This window comes from Protopterus annectens, chromosome 9.part0 (assembly GCF_019279795.1).
Source record: "Protopterus annectens isolate FY-2018-M chromosome 9.part0, PAN1.0, whole genome shotgun sequence".
Taxonomy (NCBI): domain Eukaryota; kingdom Metazoa; phylum Chordata; order Ceratodontiformes; family Protopteridae; genus Protopterus; species Protopterus annectens.
Window position 1 is genome coordinate 375,054,205 of NC_056743.1, and position 18,691 is coordinate 375,072,895.

Below are 18,691 nucleotides of genomic sequence, written 5' to 3' on the forward strand. Positions count from 1 at the left end.
TTTTTTGCAGGGTGACTCTTTGAAGTAAAAATAAAAATCAAACATTCCTGCCTTCTGTGGTGAAATTGACTATGACACCTTGACTTTCTTTTCACTGTCCGTTTCCACCCATTGCATTTGGAAGTTGAACGTAGGTTTCATTATGAGAAATGGGATGTTACATTTTGTGGTACATCAATCACCCCAAGAAATCCTGCTCATGGTGCTTGCCACCCCAAGAAATCCTTGTTATAGTATCGATTTGTCAAAGGGCAGGCAGTGGATGTTCAGACAGTGACAGCAAAATGCTATGTCTCTTTTGTCATGCACTCACACCACATCTCCAGTCTGAAAACTGAGAAAAAAAGAGGGATGCTAATAAGTGGATTTTATGAAGACCCACCCCCAGTCATGTTAAAAAGGGCTAGATGCTCATCTCATATCAAGACACCATGAAATATGTCCCATTTAGAGAACAGAGAGAGAGCACAGGATATTATTATGCTTTAGGTCCCCCCATGGTACTCCAGATCATATGGCTCATATATGATTAATATGTAAATACTAGGCTAACTGCCCTAAAGGGCTATTTTAAGCCTAGCCAATAGCCTCAGGTCAGAATCAAACCCCTTACATTGTGTCTGATGTAAAGATCTTAACCATTATGCCAAACCCACCCCTCTCTGTCATGATGCAAGAGAGATCTTTGGGTGGCTATTTGGACTGCTGGAGTTCAGTACAGCTGCTTAACATACAAAAGAAGAACAAGATATTTCCTTGAAAAAGGTGATCTGGTACACATTTTCAGAAACTAACTAATATTCTGCGAGAAATATTCAGCATTGGACACCATGCACCTTCAGAAAAAAAGCCTGCAACATGTTAAAAGTTCCTGCTGCATCTTTTCAATATCAAGGATTATGCTGACACTGGTTACAAGACACTGTTCATATACCTGTAAAATTATATAGATTTCTTTCACTTTGTTTTCCCTCATTACCCTTTACAGCACTGTCAGAAGAAGTGTTGGCTTTTGTTTCCAAGATTCATATTTTCTTTACATCCTTCAATAACTGATGATACACAGTTCTGCCCCATGAGACTGCAAGATGGAATTATGCAGCAACCCCATATGCATTTACAATGAAACATGCGGTAAACATATGTAATACTTATATACACTAGTCATATTAATGTGTGTTCTCTTTCAATGTCCTCATGTTGACAGGGTTGTGTTAAGCACAATAAATGTTGCCATAAATAAACAGGAAAATAAATGGTATAATATGATCAATCTGTATAACTAGGAGTTGGGAAATGTGTCACAGAGGTTAAAAAACAAGTATGAGTGGTAGTGAATGGCTGTTGGCAAACTGCATTTTATATGGCAGAAACTTGGGTGCATTATATTTCTGTAGCTATTATATCCTCGTAATGAAGACTTGCTGTCTGGTCCTCAATGTCCATCACATCTTTTTCCTCCATATCAACTGACATCTGTTTCACTACTTTTTCCAGCTCCTGGTTCTTTCTATACATGTGCAGATAGCTTTGTTGTAACTGCTTCTGATAACGAATGACTTTTTCCTTCTCCTCTCTCCATATTTCTCGTTCTTGCTGGAAACTCAGGGACAGCTTTTCATTGTATCGTTTCTCCTCCATCAGTTCAGCTTTCAGCCTTTCCACCTCCCCCAGCAGAGCATCTTCTGCATCTTGGGATGGACTTTGATTCTTCACTGGCTTACCGTCCTCATTTCTATTCCTCTGGTCTTCAGCAAGCATCAGGTCTTTCTTTAACACAGCAATGTCTTGCTCAAGACGACTCATCTTGTCCCTTAAGAGTTCTGCTTCATTTTTCTTGCGCTGTAGCTCATTCTCACAAACCTCCAGTTCAACTGACTTTGTGCGCAATGAGTCTTCTACATCTCTGATCTGTTGTTCCAGGAACTCTGTCCTTCCTTTGTTTTCCTTTAGCTGGGCCTTAAGACTCAGCACTTCACTGACTTTTGAGGCAAGTTCTGTCTGGTAATCCTTCAACTGTTGTTTCAAAAGAGAAATCTCTCCTGATTTCTGGCACACCTGGAAAGGTAAAACAGATATTTTGTGAGCATATATTTTCATTGTAAATAAATTTGCAGCAATAAACACAGTGCTGGCAAATTTAGACATAACCTCAGACTATGGAGGGATTGTGTGATATAGTTGTAAAAAATGTGTGTGTGTGTGTGTGTGTGTGTGTGTGTGTGTGTGTGTGTGTGTGTGTGTGTGTGTGTGTGTGTGTGTGTGTGCGCGCATGTGTGTAATGCACTGAAAAGACAAATTTTCATGGGAATCAACTAAGAAGTAAAGTTGTCCAAGTAAGGGGCTTTGACCTTTATATACCCCTTCATCCAATCAACTCTGAGGCCACTGCACCATGGAAAAAAAGAACACATCTCCCATTTGCAGAGACCTCAGTTTTGAATTCTGATGTTTCACATTAATAGAGTTTGCAGCCTCTGCAAACCTCAGTTTGGCAGACAATCATCTGTGTGCCAGGATGCAGACTGGAAATGGTTTTGCATATTGCTATGTGGATGTTATAATGCACACAAGGCATTCATACCATTCATGCTATGTTCCTTACAATCAAGGCACTCCTGTTCTCCAAAATGTTAAATTGTCACATACCATGATACTTTAGAAATTAATTATTTTTAATGTTTGTTAATATACTGCAGAAAGCTGTGATAAAATCCACAGGCTAAAACATTTCTTCTGACAGCTGTCAGAATACTGGACTATGTAAACTCTCTAGTCCTTTATCTTTAAGACAAGTGACTGAACCTGCCTGAGGTTGCTTCTGCAGCATGGGTTTTTTTTGCTATGAGAATAGCTACTCATATCCAGAGTTTAAACAGAGCTACTAAATTATCCTGCAAGTACTTTACAAATCATTGTTAAAATCACTCTACATCACATAGTCCCAAACACCTCCCATAATGCCTTCACTCTTCCATGTGTTGCTACTGTTTGTACTTACTTTCTTGACTTACCCCACCTAATATTGCTAACTTATTCAAATGATATGATCTGCTTTACTTTGGGCCTCACTAGCATTTGTTGGTAATGTGCCCATTGCTTGTTTAAGTTTTAATTCAGTATCAGAATGCTGGAATAGTTCTAATCAACAGTTTTGTTTTGTTATGGAGTACACAGTCATCCTCATGTATTACATTTTTATGTTTATATATGGGTGATGAGAATAGGTAGCACTACCACATTCCCAGCAGGTGCCTTTCATAAAGAGCCTGTATGGATGTCTTGGGATCATGTGGCATCTTATCAGGTGCTCTTCTTTTATCCTTTAGTTCAAAGATATGTTGTTAGGTGGACTGGTGGTGTTATAATTGTACAAGTGAGTTCCTGTTGTGTTCATTCTACAATGGACTGCTGTCGTATACAATGTTAGTGGTCTGTCTTATGGCCATTAAAATTGGGACAGGCTCCTGCTTCCTTATGACCCTGAGCAAGATAATGTGTCAGAGAATGAAGGAATGTTTGCCTGCATGCATGATGCAACATGTTAGTCTTTGTTTCTGTTCCAAATTGTGGTTAAAGAGAGTCTTGGGAACCACTCCAATCTACCCAACCAATAAATAAATGCAGACATAAATAAATAACTGCAGTATATTATTACTAAACTATAGGAATGCTATAGATGCTACAGCAAAATCATAGTTCCTATCATGTTTTCAGTACTATGCATATCCCTTTACTGGACTAGCTCTACATCTCCCACCACAAGCTGGAGAAGGCCAGCAGAGAAGAAAGCATCATTGCATTTTGGCAGATATTTCAGTGCTTAAAGTTCTCCAACAAAGTATCATCCCAAGTACATTTTTCATAAATAAGCATTTATGTTCCTTAAACTATCCCTCCTTATTTGGTGAGTCACTACAGGAGCAATATCATGATAAATGTAGATCAGCAGCAGGTAAGCTCGCTGCTGTCTCAAAATCCCAAGACAAGTTTGGTGAACCCAAGTGCACTGTAAGGAAATTAGGAAACAAGATGCCCATTAACTTGCAATATATCCCCCTTCCTAAAAAAGGTTTAAAATATTCAGTCTTAATTGTTTGTCACTAGACTTGCAAATGTCGTTCAATCCGTTTGACCCATCTTAAGATTATTAACTAATCCTGCTGTTCTCCCAAACTTTCTACAGGTAATCAAAACTTGATTTTGTAATCCATTTATTCATTTTCATCAAGTACTGGCTTGACCCAGTTCAGATCCCTGCATGCCCAAATGCTCCACCTCCATAAGGGCCACAGGATTTAATGTATACCTATGTGTCCCTTTGCCATATGAGTCTCTCCATCCAGGGGGAATACCTCTTGACTGTAACGGTATATATACCCCATTCCTTGTGAGAGGAGTGGGTACACAGGAACCACTTTACTGGTGCTGACAGATGTGCCTGGAGATAAGGCCCCTAATTATCCCACTGTGTATCTGGTTATATGCAACTGAGAGGGAGGAGATACTCATAGGAGAGCAAGGTATGGTGTCTTTGACCACACCAAGAAAAAAAGCCTACCTCATACCTCCAAATGTGCATCCCATCCCTCCCCTCTAGAAAGGAGTGAGTAGATAAGGCCTCTTTATTTCTCTCTCTCCCCTCAGTTGTTTCCTGTAGCGCCCAGGCCACCAAACAACTGTGGGTCATTTATTGTATATATTCACATGGATCCTTGGTCTACAGCCTGAGTGGCCCATTAGTCAGTAGCTGGGGTGCTCTCTTGGTACAAACTGAGGAATTCCCCTCTGGTGAACATCATGGCCTATTTGTCACCAGTGGCAGCTTACACTGCATAATGCACACTTCAGCTAAGTGCATATATGTTGCACACTTCAGCTAAGTACATATATGTTACATACTTCAGCTAAGTACATATATGTGAAGTACAGATCACATGTGAGATAATCCCCCAACATCCTTTGAACCCTCCTTAACCTGTAGAACTATTCTGCAGTACCCTGTGGCACTTATGGCAAGTAGGGTTGACAATGATGGACTTCTCTGCACCCTGTGGAGTGGTGTATGATATGTAGTGTGCTCTCATATTGCTTGGCACAGTCTTTACTGCTATCTCACCCCTTCTGAATTCCATGTTCATAGGTTCATAGGTCGATACTAGGCTATCTGCTCTAGAGCATTTATAAGCCTAGCCAGAGTGTGTTTGGCTTTCGCTACCCTTTTAGATTAGTTGACTGTACCTCTGTATAGTAGGTCACAGAAGATAGCCCTTTTAAGGTTAGTTTACTGTGCCTCTGTCTAGCAGGGACACAGAAGAGATCCCAGGGGTAAACTTACGATCTCCCATCCACTCATGAAGATTTCTCTTGAAGAGGGTCAGTGAGGGGCTCTGCCTAACATGGATTGGGATTTTGTTCCAGAGTGAGGGGAGCCTCTGGGATATGAATCTGTCCCTCCAGCATGTCCTATTTATTTCTGTGCTGAGGTTTAAGTCCCTGGAGCATGTAGCTCTAAGGGATTTGGATTTCCTGAGGTGGAGCATGTCCATTAATTCTGGGTTGGACATGGCTTTATACGTCAGGCACATATCGCCTCTGAGTAGGCAGAAAGCAACTGAGTAAAGCTGGAGTTTCTTTAGTCGAACTGCATAGGGCATCTGTTTGAGTCCCTTGATCCTCTTGGTGAGGTACTTTTGGGGTCTTTCCAGTTGCTGCAGGTGTCGGGTAAGGTACATCCCAAATGGGGCATTGTATTCAATTATGTGCCTGATGAGTGATGAGCAGAAGGGCACAATGACCTCTCTTGATCTAGATGTGAACCCTTTCGTGATAAGGTGGGCTATATAGAAGGTCTTTCTAACCACTTTGGCAACGTGATTATCAAAGGACAGATTACTATCTACTTGGGTCCCCAAATCCGTAATTACTTCTTTCGTACTTAATGGATTACCACCTATGTGGTAATTTGTGGGCACTTTGTTTTTCCCAAAGGGAATGACGATGCACTTTTTGGCATTTAGCTTTAGGCCATGGCTCTGGCACCAGTTATCCGTCTCTGTGAGACCCTTTTGGAGGATGCTTGTGTCAGTCGGAGAGTCAATTATGACACCCAGTTTGCAGTCATCTGCGAACCTGGTCAGCCATAGTCCTCCCGTGTTAGCCTGTACCTCAGAGAAATATATACCGAACAAGAGAGGTCCCAGGACTGAGCCTTGTGGGATGCCACTTGTAACTGGTTTAGAGTCTGACATGGCACCTGCAATTCTGACCATGTGGGTTCTGTCCCTGAGCCAGTTTGCAACCCATCTTGTGACATAGGGGTTGATATTTAAGCTAGTGAGCTTGTTTATGATGCCTGAGTGGGGTATTGTGTCGAAGGCTTTTGTGAGGTCCAGGTAGAATAGTACAGGCTGCATAATGCCAGTAACACAGTTATCAGATTCCTACACTCCCACACTCCCATTGGTACTGTTCAGTCATGCATGTGCCACTTAAATTCTTGACAAAGCTGTATATTATGGTCACCCCCATTTAGTTCTGATTGACCACTAGCTTCCAGACTCATGATTCTGGGTTATTCATACCCACTCTTTTTACTTTTAAATCAACTAACAACAATGTTACTTTTTCTCTGGGACATGTACAAATTATAAATCCATTTCCACATCTGAGCTCATTCACAGTTACAGGTGTTGTATGTAACCAATTCCATCAGTAGGAATCCCAGATTGCAAGTCTGTGAAGTCCCATTTGATGACTTAAATCAAATTTGCACCTCTAATACTGGAGGCATTAGAACTTACATGAGATACAGGATGTTTGTCTAATTAATTAACATATAACAATAATTCTAATATAAACAGTTTGCGCAAAACTTGTATGAGAGTTTCTAAACTCTTTCCATGTCTTCATTTTGTGTTATCTTGGGTATGCCAGTTTTGTGATATGGGTACCTGACCAATAATCTCTGGCTTGAAGCTGTACTTACTCATCTTGTATATTTTATAAATGTGTACTAGTGGTGCTGACCTCACTGACATACAGATTAAATTAATTATAAATGAGTGAAGCACGTGCATTGTAAAGGGTAAGAGTAGTGTATGTAGTATATGTTATTGTAGTAGAAAGACAATAGACAAATCTAGTTTTTTTATATTTACTTTTATTAAGCTTACTTTTTGTTTTATTTTTGCTCATATTATTTGTTAACTGAGTAACTCAATTAAGAAGAAGTCACTCTCTTCAAGGATAATCAGAATAGTGTCTGGCTAAGTGACTCATTTAGTCATTCAGTAGAGAAGAGGAGACACAGGGAATTAAACACAGGACTGCAGCAGCTGCTGGCATTCACATTCTGTTGTGCTGAACTGTCAGAAAAGTTTAGCAAAATCGGATTATTAAAGTATTTTATTGACATTCTAACACACATATCACATTAAGAAAAATAAAGAAAACCTTCCATATTGATTTCAAAGGATAAGGCTTCTGAGAAAATTAAATATAAACAGTGTTCTACATAACTAATGCATGCATTTATGATGTGCATTAAATAACTGTATTGTTCCTCACCATTAAAATAACCAAAGGAAAAAATGATAATGCTATAGTATGTATTCCATGTGTAACTGCTCTTGGAAAATTGCAGGATCATGCAGTGGTTCACAGTTTGCACTAACCATTCTAAGCACATAAGGCTAAAGCTTTAACATGACATTAGTTACAACTGCATTTTTACGTTTGCCTGCAAGGAAGAGTAGTTATCCTGATGTTTGTTAAACCACATAAAAAATAATCAAAAGTATTTTTACACACCAAATTAGAGATATCTTAAAGACAGAGATGACATCCCCCAGGATGATTCACCTTGGAAAGTTTTGGAACTTCAGAGTTTCTATGACAACTGCATTATACATGAGATTTCCCGCTTGACCACCCAGACTGACATGTGACTCATCATATGGGTTTACAAGTGACGGGCTCTACTAGTCTTAATGCATGTGGAGGTTCTCAATAAAACATTTTCTGTCCTTGAAGTACCTTTTCAGGCAAGGTCAGTGTATTATAATATTTGTTATGAACCACAAAATAAACAGAAGTGCGGTAGTGTAGTCACCAGTGTACCTAATGTTGTTTGGAGACTTTCCTGGCTTTGGATGGTGTAGAGACTTGGCACAGGGATTCAGCTAACATCCCCTCAGACTCTGGGATGTAATGTTGATGTTTGTTTCAGGCCAGTTGAGTCAGAGGAAGGGACTTAATCTTCATACATAATTCCCTTGATACTATGGAGCAAAACACTAAGTTTTGATCAGAATGAAGAAATAAATAAGTACCCTTATTAAGATAAATGGAATTACCACTTACTAGGTTGTTACCATGACCCTATGACCTACGACCCTTCTCAAACTTTATGACGGCAGTGGCAATACTTTCGTAAAATGAGATTTCAGTTTGTTTGTTTATTTGTTTATTTATTTTTTTTGTCAGCCAGGGTGAGCAATGATAAAAAACATACAACTTTCAACCCTGGAGAATATAAAACATCTGAAGTAAGAAATGGGTACATAAGATAAAAGGCAATAAAATAGTTAATAAGATGAAATATGAAAGTATTAATTGTAAATGTAAATTACAATACAATAACAGCAAGAGCACAGCATGTGTGGTTAAATGCAAGTAAGGGGGGATTCTTTACTGTAAATGTAAATTACAATACAGTAACAGCAGGAGCACAGCATGTGTGGTTAAATGCAAGTAAGGGGGGATTCTTTACTGTAAATGTAAATTACAATACAGTAACAGCAGGAGCACAGCATGTGTGGTTAAATGCAGGTAAGGGGGGATTCTTTACTGTAAATGTAAATTACAATACAATAACAGCGGGAGCACAGCATGTGTGGTTAAATGCAGGTAAGGGGGGATTCTTTACTGTAAATGTAAATTACAATACAGTAACAGCAGGAGAACAGCATGTGTGGTTAAATGCAGGTAAGGGGGGATTCTTTACTGTAAATGTAAATTACAATACAGTAACAGCAGGAGCACAGCATGTATGGTTAAATGCAGGTAAGGGAGGATTCTTTACTGTAAATGTAAATTACAATAACAGCAGGAGCACAGCATGTGTGGTTAAATGCAGGTAAGGGGGGATTCTTTACTGTAAATGTAAATTACAATACAGTAACAGCAGGAGCACAGCATGTGTGGTTAAATGCAAGTAAGGGGGGATTCTTTACTGTAAATGTAAATTACAATACAGTAACAGCAGGAGCACAGCATGTGTGGTTAAATGCAGGTAAGGGAGGATTCTTTACTGTAAATGTAAATTACAATACAGTAACAGCAGGAGCACAGCATGTGTGGTTAAATGCAGGTAAGGAGGATTCTTTACTGTAAATGTAAATTACAATACAGTAACAGCAGGAGCACAGCATGTGTGGTTAAATGCAGGTAAGGGAGGATTCTTTACTGTAAATGTAAATTACAATACAGTAACAGCAGGAGCACAGCATGTGTGGTTAAATGCAGGTAAGGGAGGATTCTTTACTGTAAATGTAAATTACAATACAGTAACAGCAGGAGCACAGCATGTGTGGTTAAATGCAGGTAAGGGAGGATTCTTTACTGCAAATGTAAATTACAATACAGTAACAGCAGGAGCACAGCATGTGTGGTTAAATGCAGGTAAGGGAGGATTCTTTACTGTAAATGTAAATTACAATACAGTAACAGCAGGAGCACAGCATGTGTGGTTAAATGCAGGTAAGGGAGGATTCTTTACTGTAAATGTAAATTACAATACAGTAACAGCAGGAGCACAGCATGTGTGGTTAAATGCAGGTAAGGGAGGATTCTTTACTGTAAATGTAAATTACAATACAGTAACAGCAGGAGCACAGCATGTGTGGTTAAATGCAGGTAAGGAGGGATTCTTTACTGTAAATGTAAATTACAATACAGTAACAGCAGGAGCACAGCATGTGTGGTTAAATGCAGGTAAGGGAGGATTCTTTACTGTAAATGTAAATTACAATACAGTAACAGCAGGAGCACAGCATGTGTGGTTAAATGCAGGTAAGGGAGGATTCTTTACTGTAAATGTAAATTACAATACAGTAACAGCAGGAGCACAGCATGTGTGGTTAAATGCAGGTAAGGGAGGATTCTTTACTGTAAATGTAAATTACAATACAGTAACAGCAGGAGCACAGCATGTGTGGTTAAATGCAGGTAAGGGAGGATTCTTTACTGTAAATGTAAATTACAATACAGTAACAGCAGGAGCACAGCATGTGTGGTTAAATGCAGGTAAGGGAGGATTCTTTACTGTAAATGTAAATTACAATACAGTAACAGCAGGAGCACAGCATGTGTGGTTAAATGCAGGTAAGGGAGGATTCTTTACTGTAAATGTAAATTACAATACAGTAACAGCAGGAGCACAGCATGTGTGGTTAAATGCAGGTAAGGGAGGATTCTTTACTGTAAATGTAAATTACAATACAGTAACAGCAGGAGCACAGCATGTGTGGTTAAATGCAGGTAAGGGAGGATTCTTTACTGTAAATGTAAATTACAATACAATAACAGCGGGAGCACAGCATGTGTGGTTAAATGCAGGTAAGGGAGGATTCTTTACTGTAAATGTAAATTACAATACAGTAACAGCAGGAGCACAGCATGTGTGGTTAAATGCAGGTAAGGGAGGATTCTTTACTGTAAATGTAAATTACAATACAGTAACAGCAGGAGCACAGCATGTGTGGTTAAATGCAGGTAAGGAGGATTCTTTACTGTAAATGTAAATTACAATACAGTAACAGCAGGAGCACAGCATGTGTGGTTAAATGCAGGTAAGGAGGATTCTTTACTGTAAATGTAAATTACAATACAGTAACAGCAGGAGCACAGCATGTGTGGTTAAATGCAGGTAAGGAGGGATTCTTTACTGTAAATGTAAATTACAATACAGTAACAGCAGGAGCACAGCATGTGTGGTTAAATGCAGGTAAGGAGGATTCTTTACTGTAAATGTAAATTACAATACAGTAACAGCAGGAGCACAGCATGTGTGGTTAAATGCAGGTAAGGGAGGATTCTTTACTGTAAATGTAAATTACAATACAGTAAAAGCAGGAGCACAGCATGTGTGGTTAAATGCAGGTAAGGGAGGATTCTTTACTTTAAATGTAAATTACAATACAGTAACAGCAGGAGCACAGCATGTGTGGTTAAATGCAGGTAAGGGTGGATTCTTTACTGTAAATGTAAATTACAATACAGTAACAGCAGGAGCACAGCATGTGTGGTTAAATGCAGGTAAGGTGGATTCTTTACTGTAAATGTAAATTACAATACAGTAACAGCAGGAGCACAGCATGTGTGGTTAAATGCAGGTAAGGGAGGATTCTTTACTGTAAATGTAAATTACAATACAGTAACAGCAGGAGCACAGCATGTGTGGTTAAATGCAGGTAAGGGAGGATTCTTTACTGTAAATGTAAATTACAATACAGTAACAGCAGGAGCACAGCATGTGTGGTTAAATGCAGGTAAGGGAGGATTCTTTACTGTAAATGTAAATTACAATAACAGCAGGAGCACAGCATGTGTGGTTAAATGCAGGTAAGGGGGGATTCTTTACTGTAAATGTAAATTACAATACAGTAACAGCAGGAGCACAGCATGTGTGGTTAAATGCAGGTAAGGGAGGATTCTTTACTGTAAATGTAAATTACAATACAGTAACAGCAGGAGCACAGCATGTGTGGTTAAATGCAGGTAAGGAGGATTCTTTACTGTAAATGTAAATTACAATACAGTAACAGCAGGAGCACAGCATGTGTGGTTAAATGCAGGTAAGGGGGGATTCTTTACTGTAAATGTAAATTACAATACAGTAACAGCAGGAGCACAGCATGTGTGGTTAAATGCAGGTAAGGGGGGATTCTTTACTGTAAATGTAAATTACAATACAGTAACAGCAGGAGCACAGCATGTGTGGTTAAATGCAGGTAAGGGAGGATTCTTTACTGTAAATGTAAATTACAATACAATAACAGCAGGAGCACAGCATGTGTGGTTAAATGCAGGTAAGGGAGGATTCTTTACTGTAAATGTAAATTACAATACAGTAACAGCAGGAGCACAGCATGTGTGGTTAAATGCAGGTAAGGGGGGATTCTTTACTGTAAATGTAAATTACAATACAGTAACAGCAGGAGCACAGCATGTGTGGTTAAATGCAGGTAAGGGGGGATTCTTTACTGTAAATGTAAATTACAATACAGTAACAGCAGGAGCACAGCATGTGTGGATAAATGCAGGTAAGGGAGGATTCTTTACTGTAAATGTAAATTACAATACAGTAACAGCAGGAGCACAGCATGTGTGGTTAAATGCAGGTAAGGGGGGATTCTTTACTGTAAATGTAAATTACAATAACAGCAGGAGCACATCATGTGTGGTTAAATGCAGGTAAGGGAGGATTCTTTACTGTAAATGTAAATTACAATACAGTAACAGCAGGAGCACAGCATGTGTGGTTAAATGCAGGTAAGGGGGGATTCTTTACTGTAAATGTAAATTACAATACTATAACAGCAGGAGCACAGCATGTGTGGTTAAATGCAGGTAAGGGAGGATTCTTTACTGTAAATGTAAATTACAATACAGTAACAGCAGGAGCACAGCATGTGTGGTTAAATGCAGGTAAGGGAGGATTCTTTACTGTAAATGTAAATTACAATACAGTAACAGCAGGAGCACAGCATGTGTGGTTAAATGCAGGTAAGGGGGGATTCTTTACTGTAAATGTAAATTACAATACAGTAACAGCAGGAGCACAGCATGTGTGGTTAAATGCAGGTAAGGGAGGATTCTTTACTGTAAATGTAAATTACAATACAGTAACAGCAGGAGCACAGCATGTGTGGTTAAATGCAGGTAAGGGGGGATTCTTTACTGTAAATGTAAATTACAATTCTATAACAGCAGGAGCACAGCATGTGTGGTTAAATGCAGGTAAGGGAGGATTCTTTACTGTAAATGTAAATTACAATACAGTAACAGCAGGAGCACAGCATGTGTGGTTAAATGCAGGTAAGGGAGGATTCTTTACTGTAAATGTAAATTACAATACAGTAACAGCAGGAGCACAGCATGTGTGGTTAAATGCAGGTAAGGAGGATTCTTTACTGTAAATGTAAATTACAATACAGTAACAGCAGGAGCACAGCATGTGTGGTTAAATGCAGGTAAGGGAGGATTCTTTACTGTAAATTTAAATTACAATAACAGCAGGAGCACAGCATGTGTGGTTAAATGCAGGTAAGGGGGGATTCTTTACTGTAAATGTAAATTACAATACAGTAACAGCAGGAGCACAGCATGTGTGGTTAAATGCAGGTAAGGGGGGATTCTTTACTGTAAATGTAAATTACAATACAGTAACAGCAGGAGCACAGCATGTGTGGTTAAATGCAGGTAAGGGGGGATTCTTTACTGTAAATGTAAATTACAATACAGTAACAGCAGGAGCACAGCATGTGTGGTTAAATGCAGGTAAGGGAGGATTCTTTACTGTAAATGTAAATTACAATACAATAACAGCGGGAGCACAGCATGTGTGGTTAAATGCAGGTAAGGGAGGATTCTTTACTGTAAATGTAAATTACAATACAGTAACAGCAGGAGCACAGCATGTGTGGTTAAATGCAGGTAAGGAGGGATTCTTTACTGTAAATGTAAATTACAATACAGTAACAGCAGGAGCACAGCATGTGTGGTTAAATGCAGGTAAGGGGGGATTCTTTACTGTAAATGTAAATTACAATACAGTAACAGCAGGAGCACAGCATGTGTGGTTAAATGCAGGTAAGGGAGGATTCTTTACTGTAAATGTAAATTACAATACAGTAACAGCAGGAGCACAGCATGTGTGGTTAAATGCAGGTAAGGGGGGATTCTTTACTGTAAATGTAAATTACAATAACAGCAGGAGCACAACATGTGTGGTTAAATGCAGGTAAGGGAGGATTCTTTACTGTAAATGTAAATTACAATACAGTAACAGCAGGAGCACAGCATGTGTGGTTAAATGCAGGTAAGGGAGGATTCTTTACTGTAAATGTAAATTACAATACAGTAACAGCAGGAGCACAGCATGTGTGGTTAAATGCAGGTAAGGGAGGATTCTTTATGACACTGACTTTTTGCCATTTTCCTTTCCTTTTCTTTTCTGTCTTTTTCCCTATCTATTGAAATAAAAAGGGGGAACAAGGCTTTTGTAGGAGTTAAAGTTAATATAAATGGATCAAAGTGAAGTATAAATGTCAATGGAAAAGGAAATTGGTACAGATGGACAAAGAAAGAGAGAAAAGGTCAGAGCTAGAGGTGATGGAAGCTGAGTTTTATTGGGGATTTAAGTATGAATTTTTATCTGAGATGAGGAGGAAATGACCCCCATTCCCCATCAAATGGGATCACTACAGCACAACAATGGGTATGCATGTTTTGGGATTTTAAGAATAACAATCAGTAGGAGCAATTGATAATTGTACTTCACCTCCATGCCATGGATCTTAGATGGCCTCCAGCACTGCATGCAGTAAAAATGTAGTGTTGCCAAGGCAGCAGACAGTGCAAGTATTATCACTTTGCTTCTACAACATTTCTCCTTGAGGATCTTCTTCTTCTTTCGGCTGCTCCCGTTAGGGGTCACCACAGCAGATCACCTGTTTCCATTTCCTCCTGTTCTCTGCATCTTGCTCTGTCACACCAACCACCTGCATGTCCTCTCTCACCACATCCATAAACCTTATCTTAGGCCTTCCTCTTTTCCTGTTACCTGGCAGCTTCATCCTTAGCATCTTTTTCCCAATATACTCTGCATCCCTCCTCAGCACATGTCCAAACCAACGTAATCTTGCCTCTCTGGTTTTGTCTCCAAACCTTCAAACCTGGGCTAACCCTCTAATATACTTATTCCTAATCCTGTCCATCCTCGTCACACCCAGGGCAAATCTTAACATCTTCAACTCTGCCACATCAAGCTCTGACTCCTGCCTTTTTGTCAATGCCACTGTCTCCAACCCGTATAACATAGCTGGTCTCACTACCCTCTCGTAGACTTTCCCTTTCACTCTTACTGGCACTCGTCTGTCACAAATCACTCCTGACACTCTTCTCCACCCACTCCATCCTGCCTGTACTCTCTTCTTCACCTCTCTTCCACACTCACCATTACTCTGAACTGTTGATCCCAAGTACTTAAACTCATTCACCTTTGTCACCTCTACTCCCTGCATCCTCACCATTCCTCTGTCCTCCCTCTCATTCACACACATATATTCTGTCTTAGTCCTGCTGGCCTTCATTCCTCTTCTCTCTAGAGCATATCTCCACCTCTCTAGGGTCTCCTCCACCTGTTTCCTACTCTCACTACAGATCACAATGTCATCTGCAAACATCATAGTCCACGGGGACTCCTGTCTGATCTCGTCTGTAAACCTGTCCATCACCATTGCAAATAAGAAAGGGCTCAGAGCTGATCCTTGATGTAATCCCACCTCCACCTTAAACGCATCCGTCACTCCCACCGCAGACCTCACCGCTGTCACACTACCTTCGTACATATCCTGTACCCCTCTTACATACTTCTCTGACACTCCCGACTTCCTCATACAATACCACAACTCCTCCCTAGGCACCCTGTCATATGCTTTCTCTAAATCCACAAAGACACAATGCAACTCCTTCTGACCTTCTCTGTACTTCTCCATCAACGCTCTCAGAGCAAACATTGCATCTGTAGTGCTTTTTCCTGGCATGAAACCATACTGCTGATCACTAATCATCACCTCCCTTCTTAAAATAGATTCCACTTCTCTTTCCCATAACTTCATGCTGTGACTGATCAGTTTAATCCCTCTGTAGTTACTACAGCTCTGCACATCACCCTTATTCTTAAAAATTGGAACCAAAACACTTTTTCTCCATTCCTCAGGCATCCTCTCACTTTCCAAGATTTCATTAAACAATCTAGTTAAAAACTCCACTGCCATTTCACCTAAACACCTCCATGCTTCCACAGGTATGTCATCTGGACCAACAGCCTTTCCATTCTTCATCCTCTTCATAGCTATCCTTACTTCCTCCTTGCTAATCCACTGCACTTCATGATTCACTATTCGCACATCATCCAACCTTCTCTCTCTCTCATTCTCTTCATTCATCAACCCCTCAAAGTACTCTTTCCATCGACTCAACACACTCTCCTCACTTGTGAGTACGTTTTCCTCATTATCCTTTATCACCCTTACCTTCTGCACATCTTTACTAGCTCGGTCCCTCTGTCTAGCCAATCGGTACAGGTCTTTTTCTCCCTCCTTAGTGTCCAACCTTTTATACAACTCTTCATACGCCTTATCCTTAGCCTTCGCCACCTCTCTCTTTGCTATGCACCTCATCTCCTTATACTCTTGTCTACTTTCTTCATCTCTTTGGCAATCCCACTTCTTCTTCACCAGCCTCTTTCTCTGTATACTCTCCTATACTTCTTCATTCCACCACCAGGTCTCCTTGTCCTCTTTCCTCTTTCCAGATGTCACACCAAGCACCCTTCTAGCCATCTCTCTTACTAGCTCTGCTGTAGTTACCCAGCTATTCAGTAACTCTTCACTGCCACCCAGTGCCTGTCTTAACTCTTCCCTGAACATCACCTCACAATTACCCTTTTTCATTTTCCACCATTTGATCCTTGGTGCTGCCCTCACACTCATCCTCCTCTTCTTGGTCACCAATGTCATCCTACAAACCACCATCCTATGCTGCCTAACTACACTTTCCCCTGCCACCACTTTACAGTCTCCGACCTCCTTCAGATTGGCCCGTCTACATAAGATATAATCCACCTGTGTGCATCTTCCTCCACTCTTGTATGTCACCCTATGCTCCTCCCTCTTGTTAAAATATGTATTCATCACAGCCATGTCCATCCTTTTCGCAAAATCCACTACCATCTGACCTTCTGCATTCCTTTGCTTAACACCATACCTACCCATCACTTCCTTGTCCCCTCTGTTCCCTTCACCAACATGCCCATTGAAATCTGCTCCAATCACCAGTCTCTCACCCTTGGGTACAGTCATCACCACTTCATCCAACTCACTCCAAAATTTTTCTTTCTCATCCATCACACACCCAACTTGTGGAGCATATGCACTAACAACATTCATCATTACACCATCAATTTCCAGCTTCACAAACATCACTCTATCCGACACTCTTTTCACCTCCAAAACACTCTTATCATACTCTTCCTTCAGGATAATGCCTACGCCATTTCTCCTCCCATCCACACCATGATAAAACAATTTGAAACCGCCTCCGATACACCTAGCCTTGCTCCCCTTCCATCTGGTCTCTTGCACACACAATATACCAACCGTCCTTCAGTTCATCATATCAGCTAGCTCCCTCCCTATACCAGTCATACTGCCAACATTCAAAATTCCAACCCTCACTATGACAGTCCCAGCCCTTACCTGCCTTCGGGCATGCCTTCTGCCTCTTCTCCTTCTTCGGCCAACAGTAGCTCAATTTCCGCCAGCACCCTGTTGGCCAACAGTACTGGTGGCGGTTGTTGTTAACCCAGGCCTCGACCAATCCTGTATGAATTTCTGTACAGTTTTCTGCATGTGTGATGTGGCAAAATTTTATGCCAGATGCCCTTCCTGATGCAACCCTCCCCATTTATTCTCCTTGAGGATACACCCAAGCAATTTCCCTCTCGTTATGCTGCCAGTGGTCAATTCCAGGTGTGACCAGTATCCTCAGAAACGTTTCCTGTGCTGTTGCCATCACTTTTACTCCTAGCCTGTTTTTCACACCAGGCCATTGTGAACTAACTGCAGTACTTTGCATTTGTTGCATTGAACGTCAGCTGACATCTTTCTGCTTACCACTTCAGCATTTGCAAATCTTTTCAAGACTCTGTCCTCCACCTTCCATGACTGCATATATTTTTCTGTCATTTGCAAAAATGTTGCTAATTTTCTCTGTTCCACCCAATACATCTGACATATGCTGAACTTTCTTGCATGTAGGACAGACTGCTGTGAGACTTCATTAGTCAGTATGCCAATTTCTGACATTATCCTTCTCACCACAATCTTCTCCGTTATGCCATTCGACCATACAGCTATACATTTCTTCAGTATTTTTCTCATCTCCAGTATTCATCCTACCTCCCTACCACAGTATTCATTTCACCTCCCTACCTCTGTATTTGTCCCACCTCCTTCCCTCATTATTCGTCCCACCTCCCTACCTCAGTATTCATCCCACCTCTCTACTCCAGTATTCATTCTACCTCCCTACCCAGGTATTCATCCCACCTCAATCATCCCAATAGAAAGTTCACCCTGAAGATAACTCCAGTGGCTCTTCTTGATAGAGGCACTGGCAACTATTGTCAGGTGGCATGATGCCAGGGAACTTCTATGGGCTAGGCTTGTAAAGGCTCCAGGGCCATTAGCCTAGTACCCACCTATGAACCAATGAACCTCCCTACCTTGGTATTCATCCCACCTCTCTTCCTTAATTTCAAAGTGGTCTGCCACTGTTTCATTGTCACTGTAATGTAGTTGATCAGTGTAGGGTGTATCTTATACATTTTTAAGACCTCTTT

The 18,691-nt window shown here is 40.5% G+C and overlaps 1 protein-coding gene across 1 annotated transcript in view; it reads right to left on the reverse strand.

The window, feature by feature from the left end:
* The window catches only part of LZTS1 (leucine zipper tumor suppressor 1), a 493,920-nt gene that overhangs the window by 233 nt on the left and 474,996 nt on the right, over window positions 1–18,691 (reverse strand). The window contains exon 4 of the mRNA XM_044082920.1: window positions 1–2,058. This exon is cut by the window's left edge and continues 233 nt beyond it. Coding sequence (XP_043938855.1) covers window positions 1,384–2,058 — 675 coding nt within the window. The 3' untranslated portion in view covers window positions 1–1,383. The remainder of the gene's footprint in view (window positions 2,059–18,691) is intronic.